This window comes from Solanum stenotomum, chromosome 3 (assembly GCF_019186545.1).
Source record: "Solanum stenotomum isolate F172 chromosome 3, ASM1918654v1, whole genome shotgun sequence".
Classification (NCBI taxonomy): Eukaryota; Viridiplantae; Streptophyta; class Magnoliopsida; order Solanales; family Solanaceae; genus Solanum; species Solanum stenotomum.
This window is the reverse complement of record NC_064284.1, coordinates 2,919,634-2,937,995: the sequence shown is the minus strand read 5'-3', so window position 1 is coordinate 2,937,995 and position 18,362 is coordinate 2,919,634. Positions and strand designations below refer to the sequence as shown.

The 18,362-nt window shown below is 35.9% G+C and overlaps 2 protein-coding genes across 2 annotated transcripts; both read left to right on the top strand.

Annotated features, from left to right (window-relative positions):
• The first annotated feature begins 327 nt into the window (after nt 1-327).
• LOC125858585 (protein ROLLING AND ERECT LEAF 2) lies at nt 328-6,923 on the top strand. Its single transcript, XM_049538409.1, has 4 exons — nt 328-1,626; nt 1,871-2,046; nt 5,408-5,631; nt 6,002-6,923. The coding sequence occupies exons 1-4, from the start codon at nt 549-551 to the stop codon at nt 6,789-6,791; spliced, it is 2,268 nt and encodes a 755-aa protein (XP_049394366.1). The 5' UTR covers nt 328-548; the 3' UTR covers nt 6,792-6,923.
• Nucleotides 6,924-7,722: 799 nt separating this feature from the next.
• On the top strand, nt 7,723-10,826 carry LOC125860618 (uncharacterized). Its single transcript, XM_049540615.1, has 3 exons — nt 7,723-8,365; nt 10,201-10,272; nt 10,521-10,826. The coding sequence occupies exons 1-3, from the start codon at nt 7,775-7,777 to the stop codon at nt 10,521-10,523; spliced, it is 666 nt and encodes a 221-aa protein (XP_049396572.1). The 5' UTR covers nt 7,723-7,774; the 3' UTR covers nt 10,524-10,826.
• The last annotated feature ends 7,536 nt before the right edge of the window (nt 10,827-18,362 follow it).

Sequence of the window (18,362 nt, the reverse complement as noted above, 5' to 3'; positions counted from 1 at the left end):
TTGTTGAACAACTGGAGCCCAAGACTCATTAATCTTAACTGCCTTCTTGCCTTTTGTAGTGAGTGACTGAGTTCTAGGTCCCATTTTCCCTACGTAACAATTAAACATATCAGACCCAAAAAATAACTCATTTTATGTAAAAGATATGTCGAAAAAATTGATACGTATCTATAAGAAGTCATATAAAATACTATATAGAAGCGAGCTTATTTTGGGTTACCAAACAAATCACCGATACGTAAACGGGGAAGTCGCTGTTGAGGTAATAGTAGACGGCGCCGTTAAACGTGAAATTTTCATTTTTTTTCTTATGTAGTTTTGCTTAATGGATTCGCATTTTCTTTAGAAACAAAAAGCAAAAGAGTATTCTCTCTCTGTGTACAGAATTTCCATGTCTATTACTCTTTTTTTCAATTTCTGCACAATTCTTCAGAGCTGATCCGATCTAAATTCTCTCCACTTCAGGTATCATCTTCTTCGTGAAATCTCTTCTTCTGTAAATTCTTGCATATATATGGAGTGTTAGTGTTGTTTGCTTCTTCTTTACAATGGGGTGTACGCAATCGAAGATCGAGAATGAAGAAACTGTTAATCGATGCAAAGAGCGAAAGCAGTTCATGAAAGAGGCTGTATCTGCCCGCAACGCCTTTGCTGCAGCTCACTCTGCTTATACTATGTCCCTTAAGAACACTGGTGCTGCCCTCAGCGATTACGCTCACGGTGAGGTTCAATTTCCCTCTACTGCTGCCGTTGCCGCCGCCTCCTCCTCTTCTTCTCCCCTCCCCGGTGGTACTCCTCCCCTCTCTTCCGCCCCTATAGACATGCCTCCTCCACCTCCCTTACCGCCTTTTTCCAACACCTCTTTCCCAACTTCTCCTCTACAGCGTGCGGTCACCATGCCCGAAATCTCTATCCCCACGCCCGACCCGAAACGATCCGATATGATTATCGAGGAGGAGAACGAAGATGATATGGAGACTGAAAGCACGCATAGTTTAAGGCATCGTAGTAGTAAAAGTAGCGGCGGCGGCGGCGGAATTGGGGGCAGAGGTTCAGCATCTCATCGACAGGGAATCGAGGATGAAGAATTGCCGACGCCTCCTTCTCCACCTCGGACACTGCCGCAGAATAATCGAACGCCGCCTCCCCCACCACCTCCAGATAACAAAGAGATGGCCTCCATGTCATGGGATTTCTTCTTTCCTTCAATGGAAAATGTACCAGGGCCAACTCTACAAGAGGTAGACGAGGGTAGGATGGAAAGAGAGGAACTTGAGCGGAGGATGATGGAGGAAAGGGCCAAGAGGACTGAAAACAATCGCCGCGCTGATGAAAGTGAAAGAGCAAGGAAAAATGAGATGCCAGAGGAGGCAGAGGTGATGGAAACAGTAGAGGAGCCTCCGTCACAGCCACCTCCTCCGCCTCAGGCTGCTACGAAGGTTGTGAAAAGGGTGAAAAATGTTGTTCCAGTAGAGAGTAAAAAGAAAGGAGGCCAATTTAACCTTCTTCAGATATTCTCTGAGCTGGATGATTGTTTCCTTAAGGCGTCCCAGAGTGCTCACGAAGTATCTAAGATGCTTGAGGCAAATAGATTGCATTATCACTCAAATTTTGCGGATAATAGAGGTACATTCAAGATCTCTCTAAGAAATATTCAGTTTAATTAGTAGTTTCTTTTTATGCAGGATTGGCTTCATTGTTACTCAAATGTTCCCAAAGTTGCAAGCCTTGATCAAGTTGTGGTTAATTTATGGGCTATTTTTTAGTGTGATTTTAAACACAAAATTTGATGTTTTACTTTCTCAATGATTGTCAATACACAATTGGGTATGTTGTTGTTGCTTAAATCTCTGTAATATTTGCTTCTTAGGACACATTGATCATTCTGCAAGGGTCATGCGCGTCATAACATGGAATAGGTCCTTTAGAGGTTTGCCAAATGCCGATGATGAGTTGGATGACTTTGATTCAGAAGAACATGAAACTCATGCTACTGTGTTAGACAAGATGCTTGCCTGGGAGAAAAAACTGTATGATGAAGTGAAGGTGTGTTTATTTATCACTTCCTGGTTTGCAATGTCTGAATACATTGGATCCTCGTTTTTTCCCTCCCAGCTCCAGGTGGCTTCATCTATGAGATTTTAGGAGTATTTTTCTGAATGTTTCATGTTGGAGTCTATACACACTTGTAAAGCACCTCAAGATGATAATTTAACTAAAAAGACCTCTGACTCGAGAACATTGGTCAACATTTCAAAGAATTTGAAACTTCTTATTATGTGTCACATCAATATTGGGGTATATGAGTTACACCATGGTGTTGGTAAGTGCTAAATGAAGCATCTGTGTAGCATGGAGTTCCTGCTAAACTAAGGTATCCTAATAGAAGATCTGAAGAAGCAGCTCCACTCAAATATATTCTTAGCTGTTATATTGAGGTTGAACATGCCCGGTCAGCTTGATGCTTTGGCCTCTGGTAATGATACTCAATATAAAGCACATAGAGTTATTTCCAAAAGCTGCTATCCTGTTTTTGGTTGATACTGTATAGAGTGCTTTATATCTGGGTATCCAAGAACACAGAGTTTATGTTGTGGAGGTGGGGGTGGGATTGGGGGTATAAAATGGGAGGGTGGACAGAATGGCTAAGTTAATAAACGGGTCAATGACCCAACCATCCCAAAGTTTGCTTGGGGTAACATGGGCTAAACAATGGTTATAGCCCAATCCAGCTAACCTAAAACATCTTTTCAATTATTTTTTTTTCTTCAATGATCTCGTCGTCCATTTCCCCCCTCTTTCCTATTCAAGAGTTCTCCTCCATAACGGCATATTATCTCTCTAGATAGCCAATGTGAACAATTCAATCAACTTGTGTATGAACTATGAAGCATATTGAAAGTCTTGTAAGTTGTAACTGTATGAGGAAAAAATTTCAAGTAGTGTAACAAATTGTTAGATATTATTGGCTTGATTGGGTTTAGGTGAGTGCCTTAAAGCGAAATACATGCAGAAATCTTATATATAGTTGTACTTTCAAAGAATGATGTAATATATCCAAATAAATGTGGTCATACCAGCAATATTGTGCTTTCAAAAGTTGTCCTGAATTGAGAATGTTCTCAACAGTTTCCAGAGTTGTCCTTTACTGATTCAATTGCTCTAAGACTTACCTAATCATATTAAAATGCAAGGACCATAAAGTTTTCTCGACTCTCGTTAAATTTCTAAGTATTGATCTTAAGATGATCAAAGCTTAACCTTACAGTTCAGACCAAAGTTATTAATATAAACAAACTAGAATCTTTAAAAAGAAAACTGTGCTTCTAATACAACACAGATTGAATTCCAACTGCAGTGTATCCTACTTTAACTAAATATAGACACTAGTCATAAGTGTCTGCTCCTTTAACCAGTCAAAAACCTAATTGGCTGTGCAATTCAATTGTTGAAGAAGAAGAGTTGAGTTCTGCTACCATACTTTTTAAAGAAAATGTACCAGGATTTTCATCAAGATGATGAAGTGAGGCAAGCATAGGAGTCATCAGAGGAGTTTGAGAAGAGAGATAGAGACTGGAAGAGAAAGCATTGGCTCTGGTCTGCAGAATGATGGGATGAACTGATGGAGACAAAATTGGGTCTGGGTGGTTGGTTAACCCATAGGGTTTTAGTTGGTTTTTAATCCTTGGTTTACATTGGTTAAGTCATTAAAACCAATAGTTTGATGGTCATTTTGAGTGCACTTATTTTGATCCATCTACTCATAGTTTCTCGCCCAACCCGCCCTATTTTGGATGGATTGGGGGGGTTACAAAATTATGGGTTAGAATAGCATCCTCTAGAGTTGACAAAGTCTTCTTTATGGTACCCTTCCCATTCCGGATAAGTTCAGAATTATGGCTAGAATAGCAACCACTAGAGTTAAACAAAGGCTTCTATTTGTTACCCTTCTTCTTCCAGAGAAGTTCAAATCTGGAATTAGTTAGCATATGCAGTGAACAAGTGAAACAATTATCTATTGATCAATCCATCTACTACAGCAATAAGGCATAGAATAATAATGCTCTGTTGTGAAAGGCGATCGCCTCGTCACCAATGGCGAGAGGCGAGGCGAGGCGACCCTTCATCGCCTTTTAGCTTTGTGGTGAGGCGATCTTCAAAAGGTGATGCCATGCCGACAAAGGTGAGAGGCGACCATTGTGACAAAGGCATCACCTTTTGTATTTTTATTTTTTAAAAAAAAGGCAACCAATTTAGGGTTTTAAAAGTTAAAGGTAATTATAGGGTTTTCTTTCCAAATTTGCACGGCTGTACTCTTAGATTGCGACTGTGACTCCAACTAGTCGTCTCGACTAGACTTCTCCGGCGACCAGCTAGACTTTTCCGGCGACTCCAAAGTCCAACCTATACGTATTTCTTCTTCTTCTTCCTCTGTTTCTTTTTCCTTCTTCTTCTTCAGACTTCAGAGTTACTTCTACCTCTGTCTTTTCTCTCATTGTTTTGGCTTTTGTTATGTTCTTTTCTCATTCAAGTTCTAGACTTTTGGTATGTACAATCTATTTTCAGTTTTCGAATTGAAATATTTGCTAATATGTTATTGCTATTGAGATTTTGATTATTTATATTTTCAATTAAATATTATAATTTTTTGGTATTAATTGGCGCTGCACTTCAAAAAGGCGTGCGCTGAGGCAGACACTTGTCGCCTTTCGCCGTCCAAAACACTGCCTCTCTCTCTCCAGCAGAAATTTCTAATTGCACTTTCTTTTAAATATCTCTTGAGTTTCTGGGTTGGTAATGTGGAGATGTAGGAAATGAAGGAAGAAACTTCCAACAGTTGTCATGGTTTCACTGTTGAAAGTTTCTTTGTGAGGTGCAATTTTTCTGAGAACAAGTTTTGACCTAGTCACTAATCTTTTTGGGGGTTTTGCGAACTTGACCTTTACTCATAGATGTTGAATGAGTATGATAGGCCCTGAATGAATGTCAAAGACGATGTTGTAAAGCATAATTCTCCTTCAACTCTGTCTTCTCAACAAATTGTCGTTCTCTGAACTAGTTTCTTCTCAACAAATTATCTTTATCAACTGTCACTTCAGAATCATCTTTGGTTTCTGTCAAGTACCCTAGTAGAAGCCCCTTCGGATTAGGATAATGTCCTCTGGTGCTGTGTGTTTACTTAAATTAGCATCGCAGTCATCAAGGACATATTCCCTTATTTGTCATGATCCTGTTTCTGTGTTGGAACTCTTCTTTTGGTTTTGCGGAAGTTAGTGAATTCAAGTTTACTTATGGCATTTAAAATTATATTATGAAGGTTTCAAAGGAAATTATATAATGCTATTGGGTTTGAACTCTACTAGCTGATGTGCATGTTTCTCATGGATTTCTGGTGATCCTTCCACAGGCAGGAGAACAAATGAAACTTGAATATCAAAGAAAGGTCGCTTCATTGAATAAGCTCAAGAAACGTGGTACAAATACAGAAAGCTTGGAGAGAGTGAAAGCTACAGTAAGTCATCTACACACAAGATACATTGTCGACATGCAGTCGATGGATTCTACTGTTTCAGAGATAAATCGGTTACGTGATGAGCAACTTTATCCAAAATTGGTTGATCTGGTTAATGGGTAAGTCTTTTAGATGTGTGCATAGGCAAAGCCATATTGAAATCTGTTGTTCTTGATGGAACGTTGCCTATTTGACAATCTGTTTCCTAAAGCAAAATTTTCTTCCATTGAACTTTCTCTAATTTTTTTTAAAAAAGCTCTTTCATCTGAGATGATTAGGCTGACTGGCTAGTTCTGAGTCAAGGTCTATTATCCGTTACCATGTCAGTATGTCCCCAAACAATTGTAATTTGTGTCGATAAAAATGCGACGGTTGTTGCAGCTGTTATTTTTAAATGTTGGTTCAGTTCTCCACTTTGGCCACTCAAAATTGTCAACTCAGAGATATTAATCCGTAGGTTGTCCTGAAAATTTTTGTTATCAATTGCAGGATGGCTATAATGTGGGAGACCATGAAAGGATATCATGTAAGTCAGTCTAAGATTGTGCAAGCGCTGAAGTCTTTGGATATATCTCAATCCCCTAAAGAAACAACTGAGCACCATCATGAACGAACTTTGCAGTTGTATGTTGTTGTCCAAGAGTGGCATTCACAGTTTGACAAATTGGTTATCTACCAAAAACAGTATATCAAAGCTCTTAACAGTTGGTTAAAGCTAAATCTTATCCCTATAGACACAAATCTGAAAGAAAAGGTTTCATCGCCACAAAGACCCCAAAATCCGCCAATTTTGGCACTTATACATGCCTGGCATGATTATCTTGAGAAGCTTCCTGATGAGTTGGCTAGAACTGCTATTTATAACTTTTCAGCTGTCATAAATACTATCTTTGAATACCAAAAGGAGGAGATGAAGCTGAGGGACAGGTGTGAGGATACTCGGAGAGAGCTCAACAAGAAGACTAGGCAATATGAGGATTGGTATCACAAGCATATGCAGCGTAGAACCCCAGATGAAATAGATCCAGAATCGGCGCAGGAAGATACTCTTGTGGTTGATCGGCAGCTACAATTAGAGGCGCTGAGGAAGAGGCTTGAGGACGAGGAGGACTCATACCAGAGGCAATGTCTTCAGGTGAGAGATAAGTCTTTGACAAGCCTGAGAAGCCGCTTGCCTGAGCTTTTCGGGGCAATGTCAGAATTTTCTCTTGCCTGTGCAGATATGTACAGAGACTTAAGGTCTATCGCAAAGCATCGTAATAGAAATGGCAACACATGATTTTGATGACACTGTATACAAGTTGTAGTATAAACCGTGTACTCGTTTGCATTGCCCTTTGATTGATAGTTTATTTCATTGCTTGTACTGTTCTCGTATATGGATCAAAGAAGATTTGAGTTTACGGCAGAATTTGTCAAGAACCCAGCAAGTTCAAAATTATGTGCTCTCGGTAGACACAGCTGTGCCAATTCAAGTCTACCAAGAACTTGAAAGAGCAACAGGATCTTCACCATTCTCGTTTATGAATGACGTTGGCCTAAAATATTCTTGTTATAGATCATCTCAAAGGATGTGAAAGTTATAGAAATTAGAGGTCCAAATAAATGCTTGAGAATTTTGATTAGCTAATGTAAAATTACAGAGATTTCTAATTAAGGAAACTTTATCTTCTTGCCTCTCGCTTGAGGTAGATGCAGGCTGATTTGATTTAATCATGGTTTATTGGTTTTGAAGGCTGGATTTTGCCAGTTTTATGCCACAAATGATGGATGTGCTTGATGTTGAGTTGCAAAAAGGAAAAAAGAAAATGTGAAAGCAACTTAGACATCAGATTGTATTGCGCAAAGTTTGTTTTAATTGTTTATATCGTTAAATCCATCATTTGTAATGTAAAACGATCTATTCGGTATATCATCATATCGTTATCTTATTTATTTCTCATTTTTTACTTTACTTTATTTTACAATCTTATTTTATCATTTCTCCTATCCTTCTATAATAGCTGATAGCTGTATCCGACTAACGCATATTTATGTTTCTTATTTTTTAAAAGGTAATTTTAAAACAAGTAAATCTTTTCATATTTCTTAAATTCCGTGATCAGTGCAAGTTAATTTCTATTGGCATACATCATTAAACCACCACGCAACAGCCAACATGAGTTGGGTAAAATACTAACTTGTTGTATTATACAAGACTCCTCGTCCTCCTTATATCTCCGGTCCTAATTCTCTCCTTGAACTCCTAAAACCCCCTCATCAATGGCTTCATCTAAATTCTCCGATCAACCTCCTATCCCTTACGACCCCCTCCCCTCCTATCCACCCCAACCACACCAACAACCCCAATACATTATCGTTCTACCTCAATACTACCGTACCCCTCGACAATTCCTCCGGCGACCTACCCGTCGCTACGTTTATTGCGCCGCCGTGTTCATCCTCCTCTCCGCCGCACTTTTTTTTCTATGGCCCTCTGATCCGGAACTCTCCATTGCCCGGCTCAAGCTCCGGCACCTTAAAGTCCATTCATTCCCCAAAATTGCAATCGACGTTACCCTGGATGTCACTGCTAAGATTCGTAATAAGGACTTTTATTCCGTCAATTTCCGTTATGTAGTGATTTCTATCGGGTATAGGGGTAAGCAGCTCGGGCACGTTATATCTGATTATGGTCGTATTAAGGCTAGGGCATCTTCCTATGTCAACGCTACGCTTGAGCTAACCGATATTAGCATTTTCTCTGATTTAATTCCATTGATTGAGGATTTGGCTAGGGGCTCTATTACTTTTGATACTGTTACTCAGATTGGTGGTGAGCTTGGCTTGGTCCTCTTTGATATTCCCATAAAGGTATAGTCTTTCAACTCAACTATTGCCATTGCATAACTTAATTGATATCTGTTTCCATCATTTTTTCGGATTGGATATTAGTTTAGCTACTGTGTAAACTTGCTTGATAAATGATATACCCGAAGCACCCAAGGATGTGGCTTAGTAGTCAATGATGTGGGTTAAAGAATCATGAGGTCTCAAGTTTAAATTCCAACAGTGACAAAAGCACTAGGTGGATTTTTCCATCTGTCCTAGCCTTGTGGTGGGAGGTGGCACGTATCCCTGGAATCAGTCGGGGTGCGTGCTAACTGGCCTGGATACCACGTATATCAAAAGAAAAAATTAGACAGTGTTAGCGTGGAGAAAATGTCTTTTGGGTTAACGGGATTGGAAGTTCATTATGTGTAGATATACATGGGTAAAGAAAAAGACAGCGAATAAACTTTAGTGAGTAATTTACATCGGGGAACTATGTCACTACATGATTTTGTTTTCGTGTGTTAGGATATCTGAGGTATTTCTTGAGAATGGCACTCTTCAGTCTGATAAATGCTTATTTTGTCTTCTAAAAGATCCCTTGTTCCTGTATTCTCTCTTTGTCCCAAAATGTTCTTTATCCCATGCTGTTGTCTAATTTTGTTAAAAGAAAAGTTTTTGCATATGTAAGTACCATTAAAAAAAGTTTCAAGAGCCTCATTTAACTTTTTCTCCATACAAGTTCATCTTTTATGAAATTTTACAATAAAAACCATGATTCGCCCTTATGTGTTTCTCAACTAATACCAAAATTCTCATATTTTTAACCCTTCTCCTAATAGTCATGCATAATAGAAGTGAACAACCTTGTTGCACCAGAAGAAGTGATTTGATACTTGACATTACACGGTAGCATGGTTGATCATTTCCTTGCATGACATATTAATTTCTAAAATTTCTCGTTTCCCATGGTTAATGGTGTTATTGTTTTCTTTATCAAAAAAAATGGTGTTATTGTTTTGAGATACTGTAGTGAACCCACATGTTATCATTGTCTACTTGATGTCAATTAAGAAAATAGCTTTATCAGGAGGATAAACTATGCTACTGACTGTAGAAGTACTAGGTACAAGAGAATGGTCGTAAGATTTATGTCTTCTATGGATCTGATTCTAACAGGATTAATGGTTGTTTCATGTCGGTATTCTGTATTCTGCATCTTCTTCGCTGCTGTTGGCTCGATTTCTCTTTCAAATATCTCATCTTGAACAATGAATGCTATCGAGATCACCAGTTAATTGATGACCTTGAAAAAACTCCGTCTTTGATGAGCTTTCTGCTCTTTAGTGCCAGTAAGCGAGAATTTTCATCCTTAATGATAAACTATATTTGGATCACCAGTTAATTGATGATCTTGAAAACTCCGTCTCTGACAGGCTTTCTGCTCTGTAGTGCTAGTAAGGGGGGATTTCCTTCATCTCATTTCTCTACAGTAGTAATCTAGTCCCAGCATAAGAATCTAATAGAACTGAAGAGTAATGGACTTCCACATTCTTCCAATGCTACTAAGTACTAACAGACATGCAAGTTATCAGGAAAAGGGAAAAAGAAGTATTCTAGATTCTGGCAAATCAGAAGCTCCTAAACTTGTTGACTATGCAATATTCTAAGCTCTTAAAACTTTTTTTCTGGTGAGAGGGATCGCTTTTTGGTTGGAACCCAAGTTTCCAAAGCTCCCTTTCTTCTAAATGCAGTATTCAGGTGATGGTCAGTTGGACACAGTCACGCCTGAAAGTGCATGTCAATACTGTTCATTGAGATATTCTAGTCTGTATATCAAAATAAGATTTTAATATATTTTCATCGTGTTCTTTCAGGGAAAAGTGGTGTGTGAAATTGTTGTGGACACACGCAATGAAACAATTTCTCATCAGAACTGCTACCCTGAGGTATGATATTTTGTTCTGTGTCCTAATGTCTAGCTGGTATTTGTTTTGTCGTAGATCAATCAAAATAGGAGTATTACTGTTAAGCTTTTAGCTACTTCCCAGAAGTTTCTGCTCAAGTACTCTTTGCTATCTTATAAAACCCCACATTGTTATGTGAAAGCCAAAATGTACGATAGCTGTTGCTCATGTACCATCATATTTATAATGTAATTGCCCGGAAATAAACATTGTTTGTCTTTTGCTAACAGTGACTCGGTTTGTGATGGAATTGTGAATTAATGGAAATGGATAAGAGGACAAGTATCCAAACTCTGCTCGAGGCCTTGTAAATGCTCTATGATCTTTATGGAATTGGTGTGCGTTTGATTACGTTTCAAGGGTTTCGATTATCCCAAGCTTTAGTGAACTGCATATTGGGCTCCCCATTATTGTAATTATCAAGGCTTTTCGTGTTTGTGGGGAACAACATTCACACGTCTGACGTGTTCTTTCTGTAATACTAGTAGCATGTACCATTTATTCTAGGAAAACCATGCCAATATAACGACATAATACTCCCTGTGTCTCAAATTATTTGTCGTACTTTCTAAAAATAATCGTCTGAAATTATCATTTTAGTAGTTCAAGATAATTTATTATGTTTCTCATGGTTTCACCTTTATAGTAATTGTACTTGAAGACTACAGATACCTCAATTATGCAGTGATGTTATGATTGTTCAATTAGGATAAAATAGTTAAACTTCCTCCTAATTAAGGTTTATTAAGGTACATTTTTTTTAAAATCACGATAGATAATTTGAGATAGTACACTCTGCTTTGAGGGTACGATGCAATACGATGAGCACGACATTGCCCCTACCCTCTTAAATCCCTTTACAATATTCCATGAGGCCCCTCTCCTATTGAGATGATTCTATGTTAGGCAAGTGGTACGCAAACATTAACTCACATGTCCTAAATGAAAATCTTGCAACATCTATAACAGGCTTTTAAGAGCTTATTTTTCTGATATATCTTCAATTCAATAAATAATGTAAAAATTAGGCAAATGATATAGTATAAGAAAGAAATTACTTCCTTTCCCTACTCTTTTATTAATTATCAAAAATCCCTTTTTTTTGTGTTTTTCGGATACATAATATAGCAGTGTGGATACTTAATATAGCAGCGCAGATACTTTAATTAATAACGGGCAGATACTTAAATTATTAAGTCGTTAGCAACACAGATACTTAATTAACGGGCGGATGCATAATATAGAAGCGCGGATACTTTAATTAATAGAGGGCGATACTTAAATTATTAAGTTGTTAGCAGCACAGATACTTAATTAACGGGCGGGGATTTTTGTATTTTAGTAAAAGAATAGGGAAATATTGAGAATAGGTAAAGAAGTATTGTGTATTTAAGTATTTTTTCCATAAATAAATTACAAAAAGTTAAAAAGAGTGTCTCATTAATTTTTTAAAAAGTTCAATTCAATGAAATCCAAAACGAAAAATTACAAGGATAACTTTAATTTGTACAGCGAAATTGAGATAGAACCTTGGTGACAGAAGCAGCCTAAGTAATTAGGCTTTGTGTCTGAGTCGAGCAACCCATTTATAATCGTCACGATGATGCCTGCATCTAAATGAACCTGGGTGGATTGTGGGGGAACAAACACATTCAAACTTCTTCGTTCCAGCACCTCTTATGCTTACCTGCAGGACCGGATACACATTATGTGTAAAAATCCAATAAATTTGTAATAAATATTAGATATGAAATCAAAAAATTTAAATCTTGAATCCGTCTCTACTTATACCTACTTATACCTGTGCCTGCACAAGAGAAAGATATCGTCCTCGATGTTCTCTTTTGTCAAGGTTACCATCCCAATAAGGAACTTCTGAGTAGCACATCGATCTTGTATATGATGAAATAGTGGAGAATAATTCACCAGCACCAACAATATATAACCATGTTAGTATCGTAATTTGCGAGGAAGAAGAAGAAAAGTAGAAAAGTGGAAACGTATAACTAAAAAAAGAAGCTTTAGATTGATTCATACTTTTCACGGATTAAGGAATTTATTTTCTGAAGTTTGATGTATTCTTTGCTTGATTAGAAACTCTCCAAATTTGGAAGAAATTGAAATTGAGGTTTAGAATAACTATCTTGACTTAGTTTCTCCTTTTTCTTTTTGCTTACTCTTGTTGTATGTTCAATATGTTTATAACTTCAATGTTTTCTTCCAGCTGCTCAACAATTTTGGAACATAAAGTTGAATTAGCTTACGAAAGTTGAGCAGAAAGAAATTAGTGATGGTGGGGGCTGTTTCAGTAGTTCACCAATGCAAAATGATGAGCACAACGTTATTGTCCCTACCTTCTTAAATCCTTTTGTAAAATTTTGTGAGGCCCCTCTCTTATTTGAGAGGTTGTACGTTGTACACTGAACACTAAACACTAAATTCACATATCACAACAATAATAATTGCAAATCTCTTTTTGTAAGATTTTCACATTAATTGAGACATGAGACATAGTAAATATTTGAGACGTACGAACAAGATCATCTACATCTTATTAAAAAACGAAAAATTACAAATGACAATTCGAATTTGTACAGCAGAATTGTCATAGAGGCTTGGCGACAGAAGCACCAAAGTGATTCTGCTTATTTCCTAGTGGAACAACCCATTTATAATCAGCATGATGATGTCTGCACCTAAACGATCCTGGATGGATTGTTGGTGAACAAATACACTGCTTCGCCATTCCAGCACCAGCAACTACTCCAGTTGATGATTCTGCAGTTGCCTGTAGAGGAACCTGTTCCCTTGCAATATGAACATATCGTTCTCTTTTGTCAATCCAATAAGGAATCCCTGAGTAGCACATCTTCTATTCGATGATGAAATTCCTGACTGACATTTAACGAATATATAACTATAGAGTATCGAAAAAGGAAAGGGAAGGATGAGAAGAAAAGTAGAAAAAAAGTGGAAACGTATATTACTAAAAAAATTTAGTTAAAAGAAGCTTTAGATTGATTCCTATTTATTATCACGGATAAAGACTGGGCGGTTTGCTTTTTTCTCTTTAGCTTTTGCAAGTGGGAAATATGGTTTTGTTTTTTGTTAGCTACAGAAAAAGACTATGGAAATGGAATCATCAAGTGCCTTCTTTTTCTGTTAAGAAGACTTATCTATTTGAAGTACACTTGGCTTGGTTTCGATTGTTTGGCACTGTAAATCTTTAGTGACGCGGCTGCCGAAGATTCCAACCACTTGTTTTATATTCGTTTGTGCTCTGTTAATAGTAACTTTGTACGATCTAGAGGGTAGTCACGTGCTTATCCGATCCTTGATAAAACATTACATGGTATATAATTTAAAAAATAGTAACAAGTGTTTATGTATATTTTAAACATTCTAATTATAATATTAGATGTTGAATCGATTCAAACAGAGGGAGTAACATACATACAATCGATAGGATTGATTAGTTTAGAATTTGATACAAGTTTGTGTTGGATATATGTCTGCGTATTAAGTAACACATAAAAAGATTTTGATGGATAAATTATTTCCTAAGAAAATATTTGAAGTAATTTATTTTGTCTTTTTTTAACGTGTCAAAAAAATGACGTAAATTAGTTCATTGTAGATTGTTTAAACGGAAAAGGGTCAAAATTGTCCCTGAACTATGTGAAATAGACCACTTATACCCTCTGTTACACTTTGAGCTCAAAAATACCCTCACTCTTATCTCTAGAGACCACAAATACCCTCAAAAGTTAACAACCCAATTTTTAATGACATGGCAAGCCATGTGTGACTGATCCTTCCACCTAAGCTGCCAACTAGGATTACCACTAACTTTTTTAAAAAAATCTAAATCTCCTAAAATTGTATTAATCCAACAAAAAAAACAAGAACAAAGTTAATATTATCGAGCCGTAAATTTTCCCTCATACATACAGAAGATACAGGTATGTTGTACAAAAAATAATCCTATCAAGTTAGATATATTATATATTAGTTATTTATCAAGTGGAAATATACTTGGTTAATAGTTAAACTACGATGAAAAAATAACTTTTAACGGCAATAAATATAAATATTAATAAAGAGTGGTAAATATTTACGTAATTAAAAATAAAAGGTTTTTAATTAAAAATATAAATACTTTTTTATGTAATTAAAAATAAAAGATTTATTTATAATTTTAGAAGGATTTCTAATTGTTGGAAATCCTAGTTGGCAGCTTAGGTGGCAAGATCAGTCCACATGGCTTGCCATGTCATTAACAATTTGGATTGTTAACTTTTGAGGGGTATTTGTGGTCTCTAGGAATAACATTGGGGGTATTTTTGATCTCAAAATGTAACGGAGGGTATAAGTGGTCTATTTCGCATAGTTCAGGGGCAATTTTGACCCTTTTCCGTTGTTTAAATTTGGATAGACTTTTTAATGAGAAGTATGTATTTGAAATCTATTTAAATGGATGATAAATTTATTCTATTTTTTATAGTTGGTTAAAGAAAATTAGAGTCAATCCATTGGTACAGTCAAATTTTTTGGTGATCTATTGATATTTTGTAGTCAATTAGTTCTGATGATTCGTCAAAGTTGTGGTCAAAATTTTGGTGATTTGTTAAAATTTTATAGTCAATTACTTCAGATGGTTCGTCAAAATTGTGGTCCAATTTTTGGTAATCCGTTAAAATATTGTAATCAACTAATTCTGATGATTCGTCAAAGTTATGGCAATCTATCAAAATTTGACCATAAATCCTAGTGATCTGCTAAAATAAGTTTTGCCCATCAATTTGAAATCATCAGAATTTGTGGTCAAATTCTGGCAAGTCATATAGATTTAACAAAAAAATTGATAATTTTTAGTTTAACACAAGTTTTATCTATCAATTTAAATTTTTTGCGTTCGTTAAAATTTTACTACCTAATACTAACCATAAATCTAATTAGTAGGAATAATTACTACTGAAACATGCTATACATGCAAATCTTACCGTGGCTCATATGCTGATAATGGGCCTAAATACAGGTAAGTAGGAGAAAGCCTATTAAATTCATTTGGGCCCACCTCTCACCAGCCCACATAACAATTATTTTCCTACTGTTGTGTCTACTTTGATTTGATGCATTCTGCTCTCTGCAAGGGACCACGTCCGCTGGCCTATTCAATTTTCAACCACGGAAAAGGGTCAAATTTGCCCCTGAACTATGCGAAATAGATCACTTATACCCTTCATTACATTTTGGGATCAAAAATATCCCCGTAATTATCCCAAGAGACCACAAATACCCTCAAGAGTTAACACCCCAAATTTTTAGTGACGTGGCAAGCCACATGGGACTAATCCCTCTACCTAAGCATTGCCAACTAAAATTCACTACAAAAGAACTTGACTTTTAGTGGCGACAAAGTCGCCACAAAACTCCAAAATATTGCCACTAAAGGTTATGAGTGATTTTTAGTGGCAACTAAGGCTCCAACAACCATTCGCTAGTAAAACCTATTTTTCAACAAAAAAATATGATAATTAATTTTCGATTGCGACCTAATTTTCTAAAATAAATAACTTGCAATATCCATATTAAAAACATCCAATATTATTACGAAAAATAATCAAAATTACTTCTCGATTCAAATCTCTTACTATATATATATAATGCATCATTGTACATTTTATACATTTACATATGACATAAAAATAAAATATATAATGTCTTCAAACTCCTACTTAATCGATATCATATTTGGTTTTTTAAAAACAATGAAGAAAAAAACACAAAATTAGAATTTAATGTTAAAAACTTTTAGTGACGATTTTCTGGGCTTTTGTGGCGACTGTTGTTGCCGCTAAAGGTCTAGTTCTTTTGTCGTGAATCCTAGTTGGTAACGCTTAGGTAGAAGGATTAGTCCCACGTGACTTGCCACGTCAACAAAAATTTGGGGTGTTAACTCTTGAGGGTATTTGTGGTCTCTTAGGATAACAACAAGGGCATTTTTATCCCAAAATGTAACGAAGGGTATAAATGGTCTATTTCATATAGTTCGGGGGCAATTTTGACCCTTTTCCGTTTCAACTATTGTGTTATTTTTGAATTTTTATGTATTCGACTATTTGTATTAGAGACCGAACAATTTAGAAGATTTATTCTTAATTTAACAGTAAAATAAAAATAAAAATTCAAGAGCTTAAATTAGAAGATAATAGTAGCAGGATACAGATACTTTTTCTCTCGAATATTTTAGCATCATGAGAATCAACTTGAGCATAAGAATCAGCTTGAGCTAAATGAAGTGATACAAATCGCGAAAATTCATAGAGTCAACTAGATAACTTTGGTTATTAATATATTTACGAGCTCAAGTGAAATGGGAAAAATATGAAAGCTATTTTTATATTAAAAATAAAATAAAAAATTAGACCGAGACATAGTATTGATATTGTTAGGAACATAAACATTAGGGCACAATTTGAGTTGTCTAAATTAAAGACCATGTGATCTCATCAAATGATCAAGTCAAACATCTCAATCAATTGCATGATATCTACATGATTAGCGATAATAGATCTATTAAAACTCAACAACTTTAAAATAATCAGCAAACTAATCATCAGTTTATTACAGCTGATTTAATTAAAAAATAATTACTCCTAAAGTATGGTTTGGTAAGGAGGACTAAGCGGATTGATTATCTACTCATGTCGATATTTTAATTTTGTGTTTGGCTGAGGATATCAATAAACATGATAAAATTTATATTTGCAATTATGAGATTATTTATTTTATCTTATATAGAAGATTGGTAAGTTTGATTAAATTTTCAAAATAATCTTATTTTAAACCAAACGAACCTAGTACAACCAACCGAAATGACTATATTACCCCTGATCATGTCACGTGCCATTTTTTGAGTTGGACGATTTTATACAACAACTATACAGTTGGACTGTAGAGATACATCGTTTTCCTCTTTATAAATAGTCCACTTTGTATCCCCACCTTGCATTTACCTTCTTTTATAAGCCATAAAAAAACGCTTACTCACAAGTCATAACTCATAAATCCCCAAAATCTCACTGTGTTTTGTCTACTCTCATGGAGATCGGCTCATGGTGCGATTCCGACGCCGGAAACATCAGCTGGCGGCGGAGCTACTCCGGCAGAGACTACGATCCGTTCGTCTCCTATAAGTTGCCGGTGAACAGATCGAGCAAAGGACCGATCTGGAGATTTTTATGGAGGAAGATCAGAAAAGAGAAAAGGCGAGTTTTCGATTGTTCAAATTCAATGCGGTTTACTTATGATCCTCATTCTTATTCCCAGAATTTCGATGATCAGAGTTCTATTTTCGCTGATGAAGATGAACTTTCTAGATCATTCTCTGCTCGGTTTGCTGTTCCTTCTAGAATCTTCCCCAAAAATGACTTAGTTGCTTAATGGAGCAAAAAATGAATGAAGTAATTAGAGGTTTTATTTTGCTATTCTGTTGTTACAAACTTACCGTAAATGTAATTCGTCCTTAATTTCAGTGTTAAATGAGAATATTTTAGAAAATGTGTTTTGACTCTGTTTTACTTGTTTATGTTTTAGTGGTGGAGGTACTTAATTCACAAGCAAAGAAAGATGCTTTGCAGATAAAATCTTGCTTTTGATTTCTCTTTTTTTTGTCTTCATGCACTACCACGCTATGCTTTTACACAGACATTTGACTTTGCCCTCTTATCTTTAATTCTTCCTATTAGTTTGATTAATTCAAATTTCTATAATCTAAATTTAATTAGTTTGATTAATTCAATTTCATATAGAGTAATCCAAATTTGTATTCGTATAGTGTAGAATCAGTTAAAGGATGAAAACAACTCCTTAGTTTTTCCTTTCGGTAAAGTGATCATGTAAATTTCACCGTATTTCTTGGTGGGTACATTTCTTTATATGAATTTATGTAAAGGTACCAACTCATAACGTCAATGAGATATTTTCAAAGCTTATAATCTCAATACGAACTTAAGTTAATATATACTCCTATAATATAATTTTTTAGTAATTTTTTAAAACTACTCCTT

Bases quoted from the DNA above. Each gene is read 5' to 3' on its own strand.
- LOC125860618 (XM_049540615.1), top strand. From the start codon at position 7,775: ATGGCTTCATCTAAATTCTCCGATCAACCTCCTATCCCTTACGACCCC. The intron at 8,366-10,200 runs GTATAGTCTTTC...GTGTTCTTTCAG, and splicing joins TCTTTGATATTCCCATAAAG to GGAAAAGTGGTGTGTGAAAT.
- LOC125858585 (XM_049538409.1), top strand. From the start codon at position 549: ATGGGGTGTACGCAATCGAAGATCGAGAATGAAGAAACTGTTAATCGA. The intron at 2,047-5,407 runs GTGTGTTTATTT...ATCCTTCCACAG, and splicing joins AACTGTATGATGAAGTGAAG to GCAGGAGAACAAATGAAACT. The intron at 5,632-6,001 runs GTAAGTCTTTTA...TATCAATTGCAG, and splicing joins TTGGTTGATCTGGTTAATGG to GATGGCTATAATGTGGGAGA.